Source organism: Protopterus annectens, chromosome 4.part0 (assembly GCF_019279795.1).
Source record: "Protopterus annectens isolate FY-2018-M chromosome 4.part0, PAN1.0, whole genome shotgun sequence".
Taxonomy (NCBI): domain Eukaryota; kingdom Metazoa; phylum Chordata; order Ceratodontiformes; family Protopteridae; genus Protopterus; species Protopterus annectens.
Window position 1 is genome coordinate 1,082,307,689 of NC_056733.1, and position 25,556 is coordinate 1,082,333,244.

Sequence of the window (25,556 nt, forward strand, 5' to 3'; positions counted from 1 at the left end):
ACCTTATTTTTCCCGAAGGGTATGACTATGCATTTCTTGGCATTTAACTTTAGGCCATGGCTCTGGCACCAGTTATCCGTTTCTGTGAGACCCTTCTGAAGGATATCTGTGTCGGATGTGTTTTCAACTCGGCCCAGTTTGCAGTCATCTGCAAACTTTGTCAGCCATAACCCTCCTGTGTTTGCTTGTACTTCAGAAAAGTAGATGCCAAACAAGAGTGGGCCCAGGACTGAGTCCTGTGGGACACCACTTGTGACAGGCTTTGAGTCTGACATGGCGCCAGCAACTCTGACCCTGTGGGTTCTGTCACTCAGCCAGTTTGCAACCCATCTTGTAATGTATGGGTTTACATTTAAGTTGATGAGTTTTTCAATAATACCCGAGTGAGGTATTGTATCAAAAGCCTTCGCCAGGTCTAGGTAGGCTGTATGGACTGCCTTTCCCTCGTCAATGGCCTTGGTGACTGTTTGAAAAAGTCAACCAAGTTTAGAAGGCATGATCTGCCTTTGACAAAGCCAAACTGGGTTGGATCCAAAGTCTGCAAGTTCCCTATGTCTTTATTTATGAGATCCATTATGATCCTCTCCATGGCTTTGCAGATAAGGCTTGTCAAGCTAATGGGACGGTAATTTCCAGGGTCGGTGGAGGCACCGCCTTTGTGGAGTGGGACCACAGTCGCTGTGCACCACTCCCTGGGTACATATCCGGAGGTGAGACTAAGATTAAACAGCTGTCCTAACTGTGGGTTTAATTCCTCGTTGAGTTCATGGAGCACACAGCCGGGGACACCATCAGGTCCCATGGATGCTGTGTTCTTTGCCTTGGAGAGCAATTCTCACCTGGGCGTTAGAGATGTTTGGGGGGCTACAATCATTTGGTATAGATATCTCTCCTTTAGGGGGTGAGGGGGGCGGAGTTTGCACTGAACCTTTCAGCCAGTATGTTGGCAATGTCTGTAGGATCAGTAATCTTCACATCATTTTGAACTAATTCTGAGCATATCTGGGAGTTTCCTCCTAGGTTTCTGACATAGCTAAAGAATGCCTTATGGTTGTCTTTAGAGTCCTTAGCTATTTTTTTCTCAAAATTAGCTTTGGATGATTTTATGAGAGCTCTTAGCTTTTTACTTATAGTGATCAGCGGTGTCTTACCTTTTAAGGATTTTGCTCTATCTTGTAGTAGCTTTCTCCTTTTGTTGTAGAGTTTGTTTATGGCTGGGGTCCACCAGACTGGGCGCTTGCCTTTGGTACAAAGAGTCTTTGTTTTGCTTGGGATTGCCTGATCCATGCAGCCCTGCAGGTGCTGGCAGAAGGCATTTGTAAGTGATTCAGCGGTTTGAGTAATGTTAACCGTGGCTCAGGGGCCTTAAAGGAGACCACACTAGTCTTTAGAAGTGTGAAGTCGGCTTTCGAGAAGTTCTTTACTGTGGTCTTTTTCATTTCAGGTGGGGGCAGGATGAGGACCTCCAGCGAGATTAGTTTGTGATCAGATCTCACCAGTGAGGGGTATACTTCCGGCGTTGAACATTGTGCTCCCATGTTCGTGATGATGAGATCAAGTATGTTTTCTCCTCTTGTGGGGATGGTGACTAGTTGTTCCATGGCATTTGAGTTTATGAATTCCAGGAACTTTTGGGCTAGAGTGTTTGGGCTTGAGTAGTGTTCCCAGTCTATATTAGGGTAGTTGAAGTCACCTAGTATGATGGTGTTCAGAGATACATTTATCCCCTCCAGTGTTTTCAGGAAGGCCATATGAGGTTCCTGAGTTTGCGAGGGTGGCCTGTAACATGCTACAAATTGCAGAGCAGTCTTGCCTATGGTTAATTGCACCTGGATGGTTTCCAATGCATCGTGCGATGCCACCAATCTTGAGGTGTGGGTGTCCTTGATGAATATGGATACCCCTCCTCCTTTCTTGGTATTGTCCAGGTTTTGGGGCGGAGCATGATATGAGGTAAAACCTGATAGTGCTGGGGTGCTCTCAGGAGCCTTGAACCAGGTTTCTGTCACAGCACAGACATCGATGTTCTCCATACTGAGAAGGGCCTCGAGTGCATGCATCTTGAGGTTGAGACTTCTGGCATTGAGCAGCATTACCCTTAGTTTTTTCTTTGTTTTGTTCTAGGGTGGTAGGTTTAGAATTTCAGCCTTGCCTAAAAAAGGCACTATGGGGGTGGCAAGAGCCTTTGCCAAAATCCGGAATCCCAGGGGTGACAAGTGCAAGCCGTCCCTTGCGAAGCAGCGTGGCTTGTCCAGCATGTCATCCCAGGCAGACAGACATTGGATCCCCTTTGAATGACACCAGAGTTTAAGCCAATTGTTAAAGCTGATCATCTTATCTCTGTATTGTGGCATCATTCTTGGTGAAGGTAGGATACTGCTCAAGGTCAGGGTCATACCTGCTTGGGCTACATAATCAGAGAGCTCCTCTGTCTCTTTTCATGTAGTCCAAGGAGGTACGTCTCAGGTCGTTAACACCAGCGTGGACAATGATTGAGTCGTACTTGTACCTGCTGTTGAGAGACCTGAGTGCATGTGTTATGTGGCGGATTCTAGCACCCGACAGACAGCTTATTGTGACCCTCTCCTTACTCAGTCTGGTGAGCGGGACGTCAGTGTGTCTGACTATGGAGTCACCAATGACTAGTGTGTCTGGCATTGTGTTTGGCCTTAAGGGCTGTGACTGCTTGACACTCTGACTGTGTGGTCTATGTGTTGCAGGTGTTGTGTTCTCAGGTGGTAGTTGTTTGGGTGTCTGCTTTGGTGGCCTCTGCTGTTTTGGTAAATTTTTGATCAGAGCCTCCGAGTATGTCTTTGTGTGTTTATGTGTATGATTTGAGGTTGTGATGGTATTATGTGAGACTGGGTCTATAGTGTGTGTGGTTACCTTCTCCTCCTGTCTGGTCATGCCAGTCCTATGTTGAGAGAGCTCAGCCTCCAGTTTGGCCATGTAGTTGCATCTCTCGCATGTATTTGTGTTTTGTGGGAGGAGGAGAGGGTTGTCTATGTACATGAGGCAATTGTAACATTGCCTCAATATTCCCAGGTTCACCAGCTGAGCAGGAGAGGACATTAGCAACTGATCCCTCGACATGCTAGAAGGAATAGACAGAAAAACTTAAGAAAAGGTTCTGGGGGATGTGGGTGACCGAGAAATGGGGTTTGCTTTTTGGGGTACTTTCTATAACAAGAGTGCTGTATCGAGGTGATAAGTACTGTAGGAGCAAGTGCTTAGCTATACAGATAGAGAATAGTCTACTTGGGAGTCAAGTAGAGATAATTTATAGTTGTAGGATACACTAAATAGGACAGTAGTATACTTTGAGGAAGGTAGTTTTAAGGGAAAATTTGAAGAGTGGACTTTAGGTAGCCCTAATAGTTTAAATCTGATTAACCGGCACTGCCCTAGTGTGCAACGGTAGCAGCTCTGCTAAATCGCTAAAAGCGCTAGCGTGCTTTATAGCAGGGGCTGGAAAAACAGGAAATGACCCAAAATGGCTGACAATTACTAGTTGCTGCTTCTAACCACTCCTCTGAGGACAAACAAGCAGCTCAGTACTCCCCACTCCCACTGGTGAGTAAAGAAACTACCTCTGGCCACACAAGAAAATGGAGGAACACAGAAACCAAATACAAAGCCCAGGGATCAGCAAAATCTGATCACTGGAACAACTAACTAGGAAAGTTTAGGAAAGGAGAAATATTTTTGTTTTTTTGTTTTTGCAAACAGACAGAAAAAATGCAGTAAAATGCTTTGTTTTCGACTAAATTGCTATCAAAGGCTGGTACACTTGAGTGTATTAGCCTGTTTGTTACACAAGCAATACTTTAGCCCACAAGTGCAATCAACAATATAAGCTCACAAAAACAGGAAAATAAGGTAATAAAACAGTAATATAGGCACAAACAGTAGTCGAAAAGCTCAAAAGATCAAAAAATGCAAACTAAAAAGTTTAAAAAATACTTATGATCAAGAAAGTTGCTTTTTCTGCTCTCTGCTGGCTTAGGAACTCTGCAGGGGACCACGAGGAGCTATGCCTAGTTCTCTAAAGCCAGAAAAGCCTGCCAAAGCGTGCTTTATAGCAGGGGGCTGGAAAAAACAGGAAATGACCCAAAATGGCCGACAAATTACTAGTTGCTGCTTCTAACCACTCCTCTGAGGACAAATAAGCAGCTCAGTACTCCCCACTCCCACTGGCGAGTAAAGAAACTACCTCTGGCCACACAAGAAAATGGAGGAACACAGAAACCAAATACAAAGCCCAGGGATCAGCAAAATCTGATCACTGGAACAACTAGCTAGGAAAGTTTAGGAAAGGAGAAATATTTTTTTGTTTTTTTTTTTTTTGCAAACAGACAGAAAAAAATGCAGTAAAATGCTTTGTTTTCGACTAAATTGCTATCAAAGGCTGGTACACTTGAGTGTATTAGCCTGTTTGTTACTTTTAAGCAATACTTTAGCCCACAAGTGCAATCAACAATATAAGCTCACAAAAACAGGAAAATAAGGTAATAAAACAGTAATATAGGCACAAACAGTAGTCGAAAAGCTCAAAAGATCGAAAAATGCAAACTAAAAAGTTTAAAAAATACTTATGATCAAGAAAGTTGCTTTTTCTGCTCTCTGCTGGCTTAGGAACTCTGCAGGGGACCACGAGGAGCTATGCCTAGTTCTCTAATGCCAGAAAAGCCTGCCAAAGCATGCTTTATAGCAGGGGGCTGGAAAAAACAGGAAATGACCCAAAATGTTCGAAGAATTACTAGTTGCTGCTTCTAACCCCTCCTCTGAGGACAAACAAGCAGCTCAGTACTCCCCACTCCCACTGGTGAGTAAAGAAACTACCTCTGGCCACACAAGAAAATGGAGGAACACAGAAACCAAATACAAAGCCCAGGGATCAGCAAAATCTGATCACTGGAACAACTAGCTAGGAAAGTTTAGGAAAGGAGAAATATTTTTTTGTTTTTTTTGCAAACAGACAGAAAAAAATGCAGTAAATGCTTTGTTTTCGACTAAATTGCTATCAAAGGCTGGTACACTTTCAGTGTATTAGCCTGTTTGTTACTTTTAAGCAATACTTTAGCCCACAAGTGCAATCAACAATATAAGCTCACAAAAACAGGAAAATAAGGTAATAAAACAGTAATATAGGCACAAACAGTAGTCGAAAAGCTCAAAAGATCGAAAAATGCAAACTAAAAAGTTTAAAAAATACTTATGATCAAGAAAGTTGCATTTTCTGCTCTCTGCTGGCTTAGGAACTCTGCAGGGGACCACGAGGAGCTATGCCTAGTTCTCTAATGCCAGAAAAGCCTGCCAAAGCGTGCTTTATAGCAGGGGGCTGGAAAAAACAGGAAATGACCCAAAATGGCCGACGAATTACTAGTAGATACCAACACTTTAAGAAAACCCTAAAAAACTGTCCGTCAAACTTGAGTTGAAAGGTACAAAAACTTCTTCAGTACCACAGGTTTTTGAAATGTATGCCTGCTCTGAGTACTTCTGCACTATCAAAGTGTCTTATCTATTTTTCAATTCTCTGTTTTTCATTAAGGTTTAAATATCTGTTTCTTGAGCCAAGGTTTTAAGCTGTGACTTCTTGGAAATACCATACAGCAGCATAACAAATGCAGAACTACAAACCAATATTCATGGATCATACCGAGTGTCTCCTGTGTCCTTCTTGAAGGAAAACCCCAGAAGTGCAATCTTTTTGTCTGTCACTGTGTTGAAGAGGCTCCCGATGATGCGTGCTGCAAACCTCCTGCGCTGGTAGTTATTGATTTCAATTACCTAAAAAATGAATAAAATGTAAATACAGATCAATTAATGACACCCAAACACATGAACGAGAAAATAAATGAATAAAAATGGGGATCACAGCTTAGGACATGATATGCAGGCAATATTCACAGATAATGCAACTATATTACCTCTTACTGAGATACAATGTTCTGCACTACAATGTTCAGCAATGCAGTGGCACAACTCAGGTATACAAGTACATTATAATGGCAAAAGTTGCAGGATATTTTAACTGTCCATGGACAAGGTTTACTGGCAGTATTATTTATATGCATTTGTGTCCACTCTACACCTACTATGTAAAATCAGTGCCAAAGTAAAGCAATATATATTACTGTGTAAGATCTTATGTGCACATGTTATTCAGGCATGTTGCACCTGTGGGCAAGGGCAGGATTATGAGCATATATTCCGCACACTCTTTGTAGCACAGCAGGTACAAGTCCTGATAACTGCGTTAAACAATCAAAACCACAGTGTGAGACTGCAACACTAATCACTATATTACTGTGTCACCGTATATGTATAGTATATGACACATAACACAAGTAGCTCTTACCAGCATGTACATATGGTCCTTGCTAATCCACAGATTGTGGGCGTGAAGACAGCACACATCAGTGAAACGCATGATTACGTGAAAACATTGCCATGTATAGAGTACATTACACAATGTGGTAGCGATGTTGCCAGGGCTATCTAAAACTGCATTTCTCCTTCACAGCCAGTAGATGGGGATACAGAATGTATTTTTTTTATTTATTTATTTTTTTTTTTGTCAGACTTTCCACCATCAGCAGCCTCAGAGACAAACTTAGCTGCCAGGAGTACTGATGTTGAGACTAAGGTAAAGGGCTTTTCTTCTTTTTTGCACTTTCTGCTCATTGTCCATTCTTTCCCGAAATGGATTTTGCTGCATGCACCTCCACTGCTACCTCAGATCAAATGTATTGCAAATTGTTTGCAGTTTTCAAAGCTGCACTTACAGAGGGACCTAGTAGAGGATGTTTATGGCAAGCTTCAGGAGCAGAGCTACTAATAAGTTGTTACCAGAGGACGGGTGTCTGCTTCTGCAGCCTAAAAACAATAAAGCAACATGCCTGCCTAAGATTTTATATCTCATTTCAGTGTCTGTCAGTCTGATTCAACTTTTGCTAATTAAGATATTTTTCTCCTTGAGGCATCATAAGAGTCCCATTTCGTAGAAGCAGCAAAATGCTCAACTAGTATTCCAAGAGGACAACATTACACACAGAAATGGCAGTCACAAGGTTAGCAGCAACTGTCACTCTCTTCAGAGTGAAACAAGGTGGCTATAATGCTTTTGGATGGTGCCATGAATTATCAGAACCCAAACAATCCTGACCCAGATTTTATATGTGTGTGTGTGTATTTGTTAATGTGTGCAGCACTGACCCTAGACCTTTTTCATTCTCAGATCAGGAATACTTCCTGCTTAAGTGACTTACTCAATGAGTCCCACAGTAGGTAAATGGAGCTGAGGGAATCAAACCCTGGATCACAAGAAGCCTCATAGCCTAAATCCTTAGCACTAACTGTCAAACAACTCGGGCTCTTTTGTATCAGGTCATACTACAATGGGGACAATGTTTGTCCATGAATGTGCAGATTTGCAGATTTATTTGTGGATTACCTAACATGAGATAATTCAGTACTAGTATGATAAACTTAATTACACAGGTTACCTGTGTAGCATTGGTACAATCATGATATGCCACATTTTGCTATTGTGTAAACATGTTTGTGATATTTAAACAGTAGATCACTACACTGAAGTTTGATAAATAAGAATCACTGTATTCACAGCACTAACACTGCCTGCATACTGCTTTTTGGTCAAAGAACCAATTAACCTTATACCTAACTTGTTCAAATAATTACCTCCAGCTGGAATTCAGTGGAGTACTATTAAATGGCTGTAACTGAGTTTCCAAGAAATGTATTTACTTTCACTATAATGACCAGTTTAGGCCAGACCTGAGGTGGTATTTATACTGACAAGGGAAATCTGGCCAGGTTATAAGGGAACTTTCCCTACTCTTTTCGATAAATGCCATGGGTTACAGATCCACGTGACCTACTACCAACTCAAGTAGATGGAACCTTGGTTTAACATTTTACCCAGAAGAGTCTTTGGACAGCAAACATAAGTGTTTACAAAATACATAATAAGACAAATATACCATGGGATTGGGCTTTGGCGTAATGGTTAAGGTGTTTATCTTGTAGACAAAAGGTACAGAGTTTGATTCTCTCTTTTGGAAAGTTAAAAAGGCCCCCTGGGGTTATTGACCTAGTAATTACCTATGAACATATTATATCATATATTTATGTTTTTGACCAGGAAATTCCAGTTGGAAAAGCCCTTTTATAGCACACTGCTCTCCAGAACAGCTGGTTTATTCAGTGGCTTTTCTTTGATTTCTTTTAATTGTGGTTTATCAAAAATGCATGAAGTTAACGCGTGCAAGCTGAGAGGGGTAGTATTTCACTTTTCCCCACTGCTGCACATCCTTGGAGATGGTATGCAACAACACATTTAACCCTCCTCCTGGCTGACCACCTTGGTCACCTCCAGCTATGGCCTACTAAGTCTAAGCCACAAGACCAGTTTCAGGTTAACATGGCTCCCCCTTGCCAAGACTCAAGTGCACTTGCTGACTGTGTTTTCTTTGTCACCACACTGGCTCCCTTCTTCACTTCTTGCCTTATGACACTTACCCTTTTACCTGCAACCTGCCCGCTCCAACCAGCCATTGTCACTATCCATGTTAGTTCTAGGAGATCAGACAGCTAATTAAATTATAAAACAATTACTGGATGTCAGTAATAAAAGGTTGCTGTACAAAAATAGATGGGATACCTGCAGGGGATAAGCCTTCCCCATAGCCTTGTGCCACATGCTAGTCCACAACAGAAGCCTGGTCAGTAGCATCTGACTGTCACTCAGCTGTAATATCTATGGACATCTGGATCAGGCTCATATGCAGTATCCCACCACTGGTCTCTAAAAGGGCTTTGACTGATAACTGTGCCATGAAAATAGGTTACAGAGCAGGAGGTCTGCACCTCCATGGAGATAAGACCTTCACACCTTACAGGACTGGTAAAGTCTCAATGGCCTTGTGATGCCCTACCCATGTATTTCTGAAACTAACATTGTTTATTTGTCCAGCTTGTGACAACAATTAACCTTAAGTTATTAGTTAGTAGTGCACTACTTAAAGAGAGAAGAGTTTGGTGCTACAAAATGACCTGGTGATTTTTGCCTCAGTCTTCTTCATTAAACATCAGTATGACTGCAAGTAGAAAAGACAAAAGAAGTACTAAAGCTGTAATTCCATTGGTGGAATCTGTTGACCACAGGAACACTCGTTGGAGATTATTTAGGGGGGAATCAATGTCCTTGGAAAACTCAAAGAACATATTAAAAAGGAACTGTAAGTTTATACATTTTTTTGGACAAAACAGAAAATCACAAAATACAATATGATCAAACAGAAAGACAAGATTTCCCAGGATAGGTACTAACACTGCTTGAAGTCACCTGGATAAGACTGATAAGTGAATTACTAAGCACAGATCATGGTGGAAAAAAATAAGATGGTTAGAGCTGCTCTCTTCTTACTACCCACAACTGTACTGACCTCTCTGGCAAGACTGAGAGACGCCAGCCCCACCCTGAGGCCATTAAAAACTCCAGAAGTCAGGCCATATAGGTGGAGGTCTACCTGCAGCTATATCCCATCCCTTGTGATAATAATGCACCAGTGATGCCTGTGATGAATGGCCCCATTACATCAGGTCTTCTTAGACCATCTGTATCGGGGTTGGATGTCTTGTAGTTCCGTGTTCAGATGCTCAGGTGGAAAATAGGTGAAAATAAAAGCAATTTGTTTTTGGTTACATATATCTTAATCACACTGACATCTTTCTTTGACTTCCAGTGTGAAAGTATATCATGAGTTTCTTAGCAACAAGGACTCCTCTTTGAACAGAGTTATTTCTGAAGCCTGTGTATTCTGCTTCCCTACTGTAATTCAAAAACTCCTTTGAAAATACAGTCAGACAGCTGCGCTAGAAAAATCAGTTCCACGGCAGGAGGTCTGCATCTCCTCGTAGGAGGGAGAAATAAGGCTATGCAGTAGTGGACTGGAAATCTGTAGTGGACAAGAAAACAGAAAAGAAGGTAAGATTATCAGAATTCTCCATGGAGCTTAGACCGGAGCGTGGGATAATCAGGGGTTACAGGATCTTTTTTATACACACAAGAATGAGGAGGAATCTGAACCAAAATCACACATTCTGTTTATTATCAACACACCTTGTGATGGCAGTTAGCACAGAGGATTAAGGCTATCAGATCCTAAAGAGACAGTGCTGTGGCCACCCGGGTTTGATTAGCAACTTGGGCGTCTGAGGTGCTGGCAGTGAGGAATGAGTATGCCCTTGCAGGCTGCAGGACACTCATTAGAAGTGCTCCCTAAGGGGTGGAGTGATCCACAGAGGGGAGTAGCTCTCAAATATGCCAATGAACATAGGGGTGGGGGGTAGGAAAAATAAGGGTAGTCATAACAACCCCCCCCCCCACAAGCAAAAGCAATTGATGGCACCACCCCACAGGATACCCTTAAGATATGCACCAGCCCCAGCTCACTTGGAAGAGTCTGGTGGGAGAAGGAGGAGCAGGTAGACCCAGCATGGGGGGGGGGGCATGGACATGGCCAAATAGAATGAAACAGGGTGGTGGGGAGGGGAAAAAAGGCTATGAGATCTTATAAAAAGCTACCTACTGCAGTCCATTGTTTGATTCCCCAAGCCAGCATTTTTCTACTCTGTGACTGAGCAAGTCACCCAACAGATATTGCTGTCCAGGTAGTCCCTGAAAAGGGACAAGTGTCCGGCAGCCTTACTCAGTCAACAAATAATGATGATTCTATTTTCTCACATTTCATATTTTCATTGTCATTTCCTTAATTGCTACACCCTGTTAATTAATTGGTAGGGATCTTTATTTTTGTTTCGATATCATGACATTTGTCAGAAGCTTTGTTTGCAAATGTATTTATCTGTCATCTACAACACCCTGAGGTATGAAAATGAGACCCGTTATCTCAGTGCATTCTTCTCAGCCAACAAAAACTAAATGCATAAAGAAAGAGATCATGTACTGCAGTGCAAAGGAGCTGTATAAAAATAAAATATTCATCAGTTACAGCAGAGCAGAGGGACCTAAAATGAAATACTTAATTTCAGCACCAACAACATAATGAAACGTGATGTCAAAGATAACTTTCCTAGGTGATGTGATGTGGTTTCAGAGCTGCCAAACCGTACCAAATGGATCCCTTCCTTCCAGAAATATAACTAAGAAGATAGCTCAGCGAAGGGTATACTGGTAATAATACCAAGCATGTAGATTTCAGAACAGTGTCTGATGCTATGTCTTACGGGAGGTTAATGAGGAAACTAGAAAGAGCAAATGTGTGTGCTGACATTAGTGACTAACAGACGGTGTTTATGTTTTGCACTATGTGCTTGTGGTATGCAGCATCTACATATCTGACCAAAAAAACACTCAATTGTACTATATGCCAAAAATAATGCATATCATTTTAAACAAGCAAGATCCAAGATCCAAGTAAGACTGAGCAGCTGTAAAAAAATGATGATAATAATAAAAATCAGCAAGACTCCTGAATATACAATGGACAAACTCTTAAAAAAAACCTCTAGTACGTTGCTTTGTCTTACTATCAAAGAAATATGTCTAATGAAGTCATTTATATTCTAAGATGAAAGTTTTTAATGAACTCAAGCTTTTTAATAGTTTGCCCTTTACGAATTCTAGAGTTTTGCTGACATTTTTATTATATAATTTTAAACATACAAAATGCAGCTTTTTCTTTTGGCTATTGCAGTCTTTCTCCCTCCCTATCTGAACGACAAGAAGGGAGAAGGACTACAGTCAGTATGTATGGATTAAATCAGACAGGACACAATGGGTGGTGGGATACATACCTCTCAACCTGGAAACATCAAAAATCTGGACAAAGGCCCATGAAAAATAGGTACAAATCGGTATGCTGATTAACATAAAAAAATTGCATACACAATTATGTAGCTCCACCCAATCCAATGGAATTGTGGGATACAAACATTGAAATGCTAATTGAAGAACAGACAAAATATTAAACACAAAGCCTTTCAACCTGTTACAGCAATAAATCTGCACAAAGGTTCAAAATAGGAACTTTTGTTAAATATTGTTCTTATAAACTTAGAAAGTTGATAAATAGGTATTGCATTAGCATGAATTTTCTGAAGGGTATGAAGTCTGAAACTCAAATGTCTGTCATTTTCTGACTTCAGTCCTCAACGATTTCCCAGTGATTTGCCAGAAAAACAAAATTTATGAGAAATGGACCAAAAATATGAAACAAAAATCTGGACAGTTGAGAGGTATGCTGCCCTGTATAGTAGTTTCACAAATGTGTGCAAACAACATACTCTCCTGTTGTAGTCTGAATCATATGCTTTCACTGCTTTTTTTCTTTCTTATAGTTTGCTACTGAAATTGTCCATTCTGAATTAGTCCACTCACTTCATAAATACACGAGAGAGAAAAAAATGAACACCTTAAGTTGCTCTAACACAAGAAGGTTGGTAATATAGGTAGATCTTGCCAACAGAACCAAGGAAAATCAGAGACACACCTTTTACATTTCAAATGAGTTGCCAATTTGCCAGGATTTTTTTGTACTGTCTGTCAGACTTTCACATTGTTGCAACACAACATTGGCACTTCACAACACCATTGCACTAGAATTAGTAATGTTTCAAGTCAGCTTCTTTTACAAGTTGCCTTTCTCTAAATAAATGTGGAAAACTGCTAGACCACCTTACATTTTAAAATCTTACTATTTTTATACCAAATGACCCAATATGTTACAAGAAAAATATTTGCTAATTTGCCTTTAAAAACTGCATAATTTTTCACAAATTCAAACCTAGTTTCAATTCCCCTCACTCGATATGCTACATTATCTCCATGCTCCTGCACCATCTCTCTACAGAGATCTTTCAGTACAGTGCTATACTAAACAGCAAGTACTGTTTATTTTTCTCCATAAAATATACACTGTACCACCCACAGTGCTTCATCTAGTCAAGTGATGTAAGTGTTGCTAGTACATGTTGCATAAACACAGACACACACACACACACACACACACACACACATACAAAGACACACAACAATAACTCAATTCATTGCCCCTTCACTCTCAGCCTTAACGCATGTGCATACAAGGTACACCCACCAACTACCCAGGCATTGCCCGACCTGTTTCTGGCTTCCCGCTCAGCCTTAACACATCGCATTATATCCTTTGACAAGGCAATACATTCAGTGTGCAAACATGGGGTTGACTGCTGATGGACGAATGAGTAGCATTTCACCAACAAGTAAGCAAGATTAGCCCATTAAACTGACCAGTCACCCACTTGGCTTGAACTGCAGTGCAGTACAATAACAAGGATCCTAAACCAAAGCTCAGCCTTAGACTAACTTGCAAGGAAGTAAAGTACATCAAAACCTGACCAAACCCGAATTCGGCCTGACACATCGACTACAAAACTACAGTAAAATATGTGTTATAAAAACAAGTGCGCTAATTCAGATCCATTCAGATACCAGTCCAAAAAAGCAAAATAATATTTTCAAAAATTATAAACTAATCCTAAAGGCATTTAAATGCAATTCTGAAGTAAAAGGAGTAACTGCTTACTTTTTGTAAATGCAGTCCTAAGAATGCTCACTGACATTGAAGAGTGGCAAGCGAAAAACCTTTGTCCAGACAGGTTAATGCATTGCAAACCATTTTTTACTGGTTCACTTCGTAACTGTACTCTTGGTGCCAAATTAATACAGTTCACAGTTTCCTTGTTGATAAGCAATGAAAAAAGCTCCCTTACCTGCAGCCCTTTTGACAGACACTTATGTAAATAGTGTTTGCAGGAGGCCAAGTGCTTCTGTCTTTCAGAAGTGAAATCTGGTGGTAGCATTAGTTATGTTACGTAATGTAACTTAACTTACACCTTTGCAAATGGTCAAGAGCCAAACTTTACCTATACCCAACTGCAACTGGTAGAAGTTAAAACATTTTATTTTAAACTTTCATTGTTGTGCTTGTCTGTCAAATGAGTTGTCTATCCCTTGTTTTATCAAAGTACGGCATATCCCCGATGGTACTGATTTTTGGTGTTTCTTTAAAGCTGGTGGGCAGGTATTTCCTTTCAGCCTAACTTGACTGTCTGGACTACAGAAAGCCAGTTGAAAAAAAAAAAGACAAATTATCTGTAGCTCAGGTTCTGCATTCTGCCAAGCAGATTCTTGCACACCTTCACCTGCACAGACTTGAAAGTCCAGTTTCTCAGGAGAGTTACAGCAATGCAAAGGGGTGTTGGACTGTATCAGCTATAGCCTATGTCACAAGAGACAGACAAGTGAGTGATCATTTAGGTTTGGGCTGTGGTGGAAGGTCTCCGACCATGAGAAGAGTGGAGGGGGCACCTCCTGTTTCTGTAGCTGGCCAGGGCTGAATAGCACTCATTCTTTCTGCTAAGACTGACAGGTTGATAATCAGTAGCCCTTACGCCCGCTAGTCTGAGCTGCTGTGGTGCAAAAGTACTATTACGTTGAGTTGCTGCACTTAGGTAATGTATTACAATTTGAGCTAGTTAAGCTCATTGTTGTATAAGGAAACACACGCAAGTGACGCAACTGGCTCTTGTATTATAGATGCGTATGACTCTGGTGATGTTAACAAAAGGGCATTATTCCTGTCCCAGCACCCACCGTCTTCTTCTCAGTACCTAAAGAATTTATAACCTTTTCTTCATTATAAAAAAAAAAAAAAAAAAACTTTATATGACCCCACTGGCACCTGAAGACAAAAGTGCTCCTATGGGCATATAGTCACGCATACATCTCTTAACTCACACACATGCTTCCACATTAAAATGTATCTATGAACGATTATTCAGGAAATGCATGCAAAATGCAATGTGCAAACTTATTAGCCACACGATGCATCCTGTAATCCTGGGCGGAGCTTGATTCTCCTCATACCGTCACATCTTACTTGTTTCCTTCTGAGCGAGTCAGTCAGTTAGGTAAACAAACATCATTCCTGAAGAGGCCTTGAGAAGAGGCATTTCATTTGTGAGTGCATGCATACTTTCCAAGTGTCTGTTTTTCAGGGAAGCCCTTTATTTTGGCTCAAATTGTCCCGCAACTCTCACGCCTCAGTCTCCGAGTCTGACAGGCAGTGATGTCATCACATACGCTACTGTCGTCCATAGCTTAAAAAAAAATCGGGATTTAAAGGGGCCACTCGGAAATTCGTGGCACCCCTTTATTTCGCCCTGAAAACCGGCACATACCGAGGAATTTGGTATAGTTGAGAGGTATGGTGGGATATGTTTTCAGAATGACCTGCTCATCAGTCTGGTGTGGTACCATTACCTTCCCCTCAAGCCAGTTACCAGCAGAGGGAGCAAAAGGACAGAGAAGCTGGATCAAAGGTGGAAAAGCCTGGAGGTGGATACACAAAAGACGTTTAGCTGGGTAAGCCAAACTGTCCTCCCAACTGTCCAGAATTTTGCAGATTGTCCAGATTTTTGCAACATATTTTTGGTTTGTTCCTCATAAAATGTATGGTTATCTGAAAAACAATTAATTGAGGATTGAAGTCGTTGAATAATAACATTTGAGTTTCACACTTCATAGCCTTCAGAAAATGCATGCTAAGGTAAGATCTGCTATTAAAGCAACTTTTCAAGTTTATAAGAGCAACATTTAAATTCTATCCCTATTTTTGGGCTTTTGCCCCCCCCCCCCCCACAATTACGTTTGGCTTTGTCCAGATTTCTTGTACTAAGAGGTTGAGAGGTATGGCCCACTGATCCAGAACCCCTTTTTTTGGAAAGTTGGTGGGATAACCTATAGTACATTTATACATACAAGTGAGGAATATCAGAGTATAAAAAAACATTTCCAGGTGCTTATCACATACTCAGTACAATATCTTAGTCTGACATATAAAGCATTCAAATCAGTGACAATTAAAGGGAGAAAAAATAATTTCTCAAGGAATGCCTTAAAACTGGTTGCCAAGTGCAAAAGAAGAATGTCGTGACTAAGGAAGATGTAATACTGATTGTTGCATTTTACAAGGAAGTTAGTGTCTCACAGGACAGAGGTAGTTAAGCACCAAAGAGGAAAGTGGCTGTTAATACCCAGCAGGAGAGAGGCAATGTGTTTCCTATATGAAACAGACAGACAGTATCCCACAGAACCAAGGCAGTTGGCATCCCAGAGAACACAGACAGTTATCCCATGGGAAACAAGCAGTTAGTATCACATGGAACAGAGGAAGTTAGCATAGCACAGGAAAGGCCCTGCTATACAATGCTAATATGGACCAAGAAAGTGCGACAAAGTGAAAATGGATAATGGGGAAACCATGCCCATAAAAAACAGATAATAATGGAAAACACTATTCAGACGGACCAAGCATTGTTAATTTTTCAAATTAGGGAAAAAAAAGAACAGGAATTCCAAGATGCATACCTCCATGGTAATTAAATATCACCATTTATTAATAACAACACACAGCTAACATCAAAAACAATTAGGTTTGCAAAAAAAGCACAAAGGAGTGGGCATGGTACATATATTACTGCAAGCATAGGGGTATTGTGAGGCACAAGACACAATGACAACTGCTTTACAGTTCTTGGGCAAATGCTAATATCTGTACCATGTTCGCATGCCCAAGTGCCTCACTGCACTTACAAAATGATCATCTGTAATTCTTGACAACTGCTTTACAGTTCCTGGGCAAATGCTAATATATGTACCACGTTCACATGTCCAAGTGCCTCACTGCACTTACAAAATGAGCATCTGTAATTCTTTAACATTAGAATTTTACATTTAGGGGTTCCTTCAATATATACAAGTTCATCGCTGAATACAAAGCTATTATCCCTTATGGGATATTTTAAGCCCAGACATGCTTCCCATTTGTCACCCAGCTGTGTTACCCCACAGGTGTTTAACTATAGCTATGTTTAAATACTTTTAATTTCTAGCTGATTATTTTGTTTGAGCCATGCCTTGAGTGTACAGGTTCATAGGTGTATACCAAGCTAACATATAGGTGTATGACAGACTATCATCACTAATGGGACATTTTAAGCCTAGATTATGTATTCTATATAATATTTTTATATTTGCAGTATATTTTAATATAAAAACGGTTCCCTTGGCCATTTTAACTGACTGCTGTGCAGGATTACTCATTTTTTAACTTTGTGGAATTTTGACATGAAGTTTTTCAGGGTAATCATTTAAAGGCCTCTTCTGTCAAACTGTTGTAGATTATGGCACAGTCCAGTTGATAAATAGATGCTAATACTACATAACAAGTCAATGACTTGCTGTCGGGAGAAGGAGGTCAAGAGAGGAGACTTAAATATCAGTAGCATTGTACTTCACAAACATTTCCAGGTAACACAGCCTTAAAAATATTCACAAGAGTAATGAACCTTGTAGCAACTCAAAAAAGTTGTTTGTCTTTTCGGCTTTTCCCAGTTAGGGATCGCCACAGCGGAACTCCAGTCTTCTAATGATCGACAGTAGATTTTTATGGTGCTGAGTTGCCAGCCCGATGCCCAACCTTCAGCGAAGGCATGCTCATTCACACATGTCTTTCAGCGAACAGGAGAACCTCTTGCTGTGAGACAACGACGCTACCGCTGTACCACTGCGGTTTTTATGTAGCAACTCAAAGAAGTAATAAATACATATGTAAGCAGTGATGCTTCTCTCCCCCATCATTTTTAAGATAGCTAAGCTGATGATATGCTTACTGAACCCTAAAAATATTCACTGGGGTAATCATTTAGGTGGAAACTTCCAAGAACTAAAAAACAAAAAAACACATACATATGACCTGTAACGCGCTCCCATCCCTATCATTTTTCTTAAGTTGATTCAGTTGCAGCATGCTTATTACATTTACTGAACTGAGTTTATACACAATCATTTTTATGAGTATTTCTATTTTAATATAAATTTACACTCAGTGATTTACATTTGAGTGTTGTAACTTCATATTTACATCTTTGGTCAAACAATGTCTGGCACTGACTTTCTACTACATTTGTGTGGGGGGAGGGTTGTAATTTGACTTCTGGGTTAGAGTTTTCTGTTGCTATGGGGACTTTTTTTGCTTCATTATGCCCAATTTCAGTTTCTTCCTAGACTGCTTTATTTCCGGTTGTTGGGGTTTATGCATTCATTATAAGCAGAAAGTATTTTTTTTTCTGATGTCTTTCACTCTTTCTGATCAGCTAATATATATTGTTCAATTTGAATCTTTAGTGCTTTTACTTCTGTAATATGTGTTTAATTTGTTTCACAATCCTTATTCCTGTTTTTGTTTCTTGCCCATTTTATAATATGTAATAATTCATATATGTTTTCATTGACTCATTTTTCTTTAAAAATACTCAAATCGTTTCAGTGAAATTCGGCAATATTGTGTTTTTTTAAATATGGTTTTAAAGAAATAATGTTCAAACCCAATTCACCCGTTTCGGATAATTTGAACTGTCATCTACATTCCTTTAACAGAAACAGATTGCTATAACCATCTCTTGTTCATTTCTACCCACCACTTCCTACACTTGAAGCATAAATAAAGGGCTGTGAACAGCATTACAAACATACCTTACTAATGCATTCATCTTCCTGTCAACTAACAAGATTTAAGTGTTACAAAATTATTTGCACAACAAATCTGGCAATTAGCCCAATATACCACGTCACTCATGCAACAATCAGCACAACTATACAAAGAATATTTTCTTGGTTTCTAGATGGATGTAAATAGTGTTCCTAGCAATAATTACAACACTTATAGGAACCACACTTGTACATAACGTTAAGCTTGGCCTTTTCTTCTTTTCCGTTCTGAGCAAAGAGCTCTTTCAGATTACGTCCTTCCCCATTCAGTGCTTACCATTAGCAAACATCCTTTTTGCATGCCATCTCAAGTATTCCATGTTATGACTACACGGATCCACATTTATTCTCAGTCAAAGTTGGATAACACACTTGACCAAATGCCTAGTTAAGTGAAGGACCATTGAGCTATAAAGGTTTGAAAGAGAACTAGTTCTAATACTGGTCTTTGAGTTACCAAGCTAGTTACCCACCCTTCCGTGACACAGAAAGTATAAAAGACCATGTTCTGCTGCTTGTGCACTCATAATTATTTATTTTATTTACTGTATTTGTTAACTGGGTAGGTGGGCTGGTCACACAAACACTTTTTAGTCATGAACTGCTCTTTTACATGAGAAAAATAAGTAAAGTGCAATCACAGTGTGTTGAGAAGCATTCCACAAATATCAATTAACAACACATACAGAAACATTTTCTTAAACATGAAAAGTCTCTTATTTGGTTAACAAAATTACCTTAAATGCTTGATAGGTATCATTCTAGGTCAGTGTCTAACTAACAGTGGCAATAAAGTAGTACAAGATCTTGCATCAGTTCCTTGCATTGGATCAAGTCATATGCTAACTGTCTCAGTTAGTACTCATTTCTGTGGACAGTTGTCAATGTTCTTAACTTTTGTCCACATGTCTTCTCAGCATAGAGAGCTCATCTACCACCTTGCAACATACCACTGATGAGAAATGTGGTCTAGGTGCGCCATCAAAGAACCCACAATGAAACCTGAATAACGAGCAATCGGCATCAGCATCAACCACCTTTTTATCATTTTTGTACTTGGGGTATCACATTAACAGTGACCAAATTACCTAGAGCCAATTTTTACACTGCCATGAGGCTAGCTAGCCCTGACAAAAAAAAATCAGATATCAGAATACAGCGGCTAATATGCCATGTTCACTGCCTTAAGGCGTTGCTTTTGTCAAGGGACTTCCCATAAGGAAACTCAACTCAAGCAAGAAAAAAAAAATTAAAGGACAGCATTTTTATTCAACCAGGCAAAGTTGACAATGTACTTTGGTTATATAATGGAGAATGCACCATCAAAACAAAAAAGTATGAATTACAAACATATTACAAATGTCCTGCAGGGAATATATTATCATCACTTGACTAATTCTCCTGCAGATGAAGCAATCCGCAAGGAATACAAGCTGCTCAGCTCTTTGTCAGCAAATAGCAACTACTGATGAGCAGCTGGTTTCACCGTTGTACACCAATGAGCTCTGCTGCATGGAGACTGAAATGCTGAAGAAAACAACCCCAAAGCTGATACACCAAAAGGTTTATTAACAACAGGAAATGGTACTCTGTAGAAAAAAAAAAACTTTCTTTCTGTGAGGGGTAAAGCCTCTACACTTCCAGCTAACATCAAAAATAACATAATCAGCTCAACGACTGCTAAATCTTGGAGTGCAGTGTTGTTTTGATCAATACCAGATTAACATAATTAAGAATAAACAGCCACAATAAAAAGAAATAAAACAAATAAGTGGACCACTGCAAACACTTTATGACAGTCCTAAAATAAATTATTCAAATGCATTTCGCATACATCATGTGGCATTACAGCCTGTAGAATATAAGACATTTACCTGCTGCCAGTAATTGGCTACCTCTGGCAGGTTGAGGGCCTCACAAAGGTACACTAGGTTTAGGACATCCTTCTGGAAACAGCTCCCTCCAAATCCTAGATCCCAAGAAAAAAAAGACACAACTCACATAAAGTAGGTTTCAGATGCAGAGATGCTTTCCCCTGTATGTTTGCTCATACTTAATACCAAATTTTTATTTCATAATTAAAAAAATGATAATAATAAAACCAATGCATGAAAAAAAAATGGGAAGTACAACAAAAGCATTCTTTTTAATCTAAGTCATGTGAAGCACACCCCCCCCCCCCCCCACCGGGCCATTGCAAGTTTTCAAAATGTGGATGTACGGCAAAACAAACCAAAAGAAAAACATAAAAATGTCAAACAATGTCATGGAATGCCATTGTCTGCTTCAAAGCTGCTGCCAGTAAACTGAAATGACCTGGAATGCAGCATGAAGAGGTGCTAAAAAACATAAATGAGATACTTAATTTCAGCACCAACAACATAATGAAAAGTGATGTCAAAGATAACTTTCCTAGGTGATGTGATGTGGCTTCAGAGCTGCCAAACCGTACCAAATTGATCCCTTCCTTCCAGAAATATAACTAAGAAGATAGCTCAGCGAAGGGTATAGTGGTAATAATACCAAGCATGTAGATTTCAGAACAGTGTCTGATGCTATGTCTTACGGGAGGTTAATGAGGAAACTAGAAAGAGCAAATGTGTGAGCTGACATTAGTGACTAACAGACGGTGTTTATGTTTTGCACTATGTGCTTGTGGTATGCAGCATCTACATATCTGACCAAAAAACACTCAGTTGTACACTATATGCCAAAAATAATGCATATCATTTTAAACAAGCAAGATAAAAGATCCAAATAAGACTGAGCAGCTGTAAAAAATGATGATAATAATAAAAATCAGCAAGACTCCTGAATATACAATGGACAAACTCTTAAAAAAAACCTCTAGTACGTTGCTTTGTCTTACTATCAAAGAAATATGTCTAATGAAGTCATTTATATTCTAAGATGAAAGTTTTTAATGAACTCAAGCTTTTTAATAGTTTGTCCTTTACGAATTCTAGAGTTTTGCTGACATTTTTATTATATCATTTTAAACATACAAAATACAGCTTTTTCTTTTGGCTATTGCAGTCTTTCTCCCTATCTGAACGACAAGAAGGGATAAGGACTACAGTCAGTATGTATGGATTAAATCAGACAGGACACAATGGGTGGTGGGATATATACCTCTCAACCTGGAAATATCAAAAATCTGGGCAAAGGCCCATGAAAAATAGTTACAAATCGGTATGATGATTAACATAAAAAAAATTGCATACATAATTATGTAGCTCCACCCAATCCAATGGAATTGTGGGATACAAACATTGAAATGCTAACTGAAGAACAGACAAAATATTAAACACAAAGCCTTTCAACCTGTTACAGCAATAAATCTGCACAAAGCTTCAAAATAGGAACTTTTGTTAAATATTGTTCTTATAAACTTAGAAAGTTGATAAATAGGTATTGCATTAGCATGAATTTTCTTAAGGGTATGAAGTCTGAAACTCATATGTCTGTCATTTTCTGACTTCAGTCCTCAACGATTTTCCAGTGGTTTGCCAGAAAAACAAAATTTATGAGAAATGCACCAAAAATATGAAACAAAAATCTGGACAGTTGAGAGGTATGCTGCCCTGTATAGTAGTTTCACAAATGTGTGCAAACAACATGCTCTCCTGTTGTAGTCTGAATCATATGCTTTCACTGCTTTTTTCTTTCTTATAGTTTGCTACTGAAATTGTCCGTTCTGAATTAGTCCACTCACTTCATAAATAAACGAGAGAGAAAAAAATGAACACCTCAAGTTGCTCTAACACAAGAAGGTTGGTAATATAGGTAGATCTTGCCAACAGAACCAAGGAAAATCAGAGACACACCTTTTACATTTCAAATGAGTTGCCAACTTGCCAGGATTTTTTTGTACTGTCTGTCAGACTTTCACATTGTTGCAACACAACATTGGCACTTCACAACACCATTGCACTAGAATTAGTAATGTTTCAAGTCAGCTTCTTTTACAAGTTGCCTTTCTCTAAATAAATGTGGAAAACTGCTAGACCACCTTACATTTTAAAATCTTACTATTTTTATACCAAATGACCCAATATGTTACAAGAAAAATATTTGCTAATTTGCCTTTAAAAACTGCATAATTTTTCACAAATTCACACCTAGTTTCAATTCCCCTCACTCGATATGCTACATTATCTCCATGCTCCTGCACCATCTCTCTACAGAGATCATTCAGTACAGTGCTATACTAAACAGCAAGTACTGTTTATTTTTCTCCATAAAATATACACTGTACCACCCACAGTGCTTCATCTAGTCAAGTGATGTAAGTGTTGCTAGTACATGTTGCATAAACACACACACACACACACACACACACACACACACACACACACACACACACACACACACACAAAGACACACAACAATAACTCAATTCATTGCCCCTTCACTCTCAGCCTTAACGCATGTGCATACAAGGTACACCCACCAACTACCCAGGCATTGCCCGACCTGTTTCTGGCTTCCCGCTCAGCCTTAACACATCGCATTATATCCTTTGACAAGGCAATACATTCAGTGTGCAAACATGGGGTTGACTGCTGATGGACGAATGAGTAGCATTTCACCAACAAGGAAGCAAGATTAGCCCATTAAACTGACCATTCACCCACTTGGCTTGAACTGCAGTGCAGCACAATAACAAGGATCCTAAACCAAAGCTCAGCCTTAGACTAACTTGCAAGGAAGTAAAGTACATCAAAACCTGACCAAACCCGAATTCGGCCTGACACATCGACTACAAAACTACAGTAAAATATGTGTTATAAAAACAAGTGCGCAAATTCAGATCCATTCAGATACCAGTCCAAAAAAGCAAAATAATATTTTCAAAAATTATAAACTAATCCTAAAGGCATTTAAATGCAATTCTGAAGTAAAAGGAGTAACTGCTTACTTTTTGTAAATGCAGTCCTAAGAATGCTCACTGCCATTGAAGAGTGGCAAGCGAAAAACCTTTGTCCAGACAGGTTAATGCATTGCAAACCATTTTTTACTGGTTCACTTCGTAACTGTACTCTTGGTGCCAAATTAAGACAGTTCACAGTTTCCTTGTTGATAAGCAATGAAAAAAGCTCCCTTACCTGCAGCCCTTTTGACAGACACTTATGTAAATGGTGTTTGCAGGAGGCCAAGTGCTTCTGTCTTTCAGAAGTGAAATCTGGTGGTAGCATTAGTTATGTTACGTAATGTAACTTAACTTACACCTTTGCAAATGGTCAAGAGCCAAACTTTACCTATACCCAACTGCAACTGGTAGAAGTTACAACATTTTACTTTAAACTTTCATTGTTGTGCTTGTCTGTCAAATGAGTTGTCTATCCCTTGTTTTATCAAAGTACGGCATATCCCCGATGGTACTGATTTTTGGTGTTTCTTTAAAGCTGGTGGGCAGGTATTTCCTTTCAGCCTAACTTGACTGTCTGGACTACAGAAAGCCAGTTGAAAAAAAAAAAAGACAAATTATCTGTAGCTCAGGTTCTGCATTCTGCCAAGCAGATTCTTGCACACCTTCACCTGCACAGACTTGAAAGTCCAGTTTCTCAGGAGAGTTACAGCAATGCAAAGGGGTGTTGGACTGTATCAGCTATAGCCTATGTCACAAGAGACAGACAAGTGAGTGATCATTTAGGTTTGGGCTGTGGTGGAAGGTCTCCGACCATGAGAAGAGTGGAGGGGGCACCTCCTGTTTCTGTAGCTGGCCAGGACTGAATAGCACTCATTCTTTCTGCTAAGACTGACAGGTTGATAATCAGTAGACCTTACGCCCGCTAGTCTCAGCTGCTGTGGTGCAAAAGTACTATTACGTTGAGTTGCTGCACTTAGGTAATGTATTACAATTTGAGCTAGTTAAGCTCATTGTTGTATAAGGAAACACACGCAAGTGACGCAACTGGCTCTTGTATTATAGATGCGTATGACTCTGGTGATGTTAACAAAAGGGCATTATTCCTGTCCCAGCACCCGCCGTCTTCTTCTCAGTACCTAAAGAATTTATAACCTTTTCTTCATTATAAAAAAAAAAAAAAAAAAACTTTATATGACCCCACTGGCACCTGAAGACAAAAGTGCTCCTATGGGCATATAGTCACGCATACATCTCTTAACTCACACACATGCTTCCACATTAAAATGTATCTATGAACGATTATTCAGGAAATGCATGCAAAATGCAATGTGCAAACTTATTAGACACATGATGCATCCTGTAATCCTGGGCGGAGCTTGATTCTCCTCATACCTTCACGTCTTACTTGTTTCCTTCTGAGCGAGTCAGTCAGTTAGTTAAACAAACATCATTCCTGAAGAGGCCTTGAGAAGAGGCATTTCATTTGTGAGTGCATGCATACTTTCCAAGTGTCTCTGTTTTTCAGGGAAGCCCTTTATTTTGGCTCAAATTGTCCCGCAACTCTCACGCCTCAGTCTCCGAGTCTGACAGGCAGTGATGTCATCACATACGCTACTGTCGTCCATAGCTTAAAAAAAAAAATCGGGATTTAAAGGGGCCACTCGGAAATTCGTGGCACCCCTTTATTTCGCCCTGAAAACCGGCACATACCGAGGAATTTGGTATAGTTGAGAGGTATGGTGGGATATGTTTTCAGAATGACCTGCTCATCAGTCTGGTGTGGTACCATTACCTTCCCCTCAAGCCAGTTACCAGCAGAGGGAGCAAAAGGACAGAGAAGCTGGATCAAAGGTGGAAAAGCCTGGAGGTGGACACACAAAAGACTTTTAGCTGGGTAAGCCTAACTGTCCTCCCAACTGTCCAGAATTTTGCAGATTGTCCAGATTTTTGCAACATATTTTTGGTTTGTTCCTCATAAAATGTATGGTTATCTGAAAAACAATTAATTGAGGATTGAAGTCGTTGAATAATAACATTTGA

General features: G+C 39.8%; 1 protein-coding gene across 1 annotated transcript in view; it reads right to left on the reverse strand.

Annotated features, from left to right (window-relative positions):
* LOC122799755 (UDP-glucose 6-dehydrogenase-like) overlaps window positions 1–25,556 on the reverse strand; it is a 174,596-nt gene that overhangs the window by 22,660 nt on the left and 126,380 nt on the right. Inside the window, exons 7-8 of the mRNA XM_044069027.1 lie at window positions 20,518–20,612; window positions 5,663–5,793 (exon numbers count right to left, since the gene is read on the reverse strand). Coding sequence (XP_043924962.1) covers window positions 5,663–5,793; window positions 20,518–20,612 — 226 coding nt within the window. The remainder of the gene's footprint in view (window positions 1–5,662; window positions 5,794–20,517; window positions 20,613–25,556) is intronic.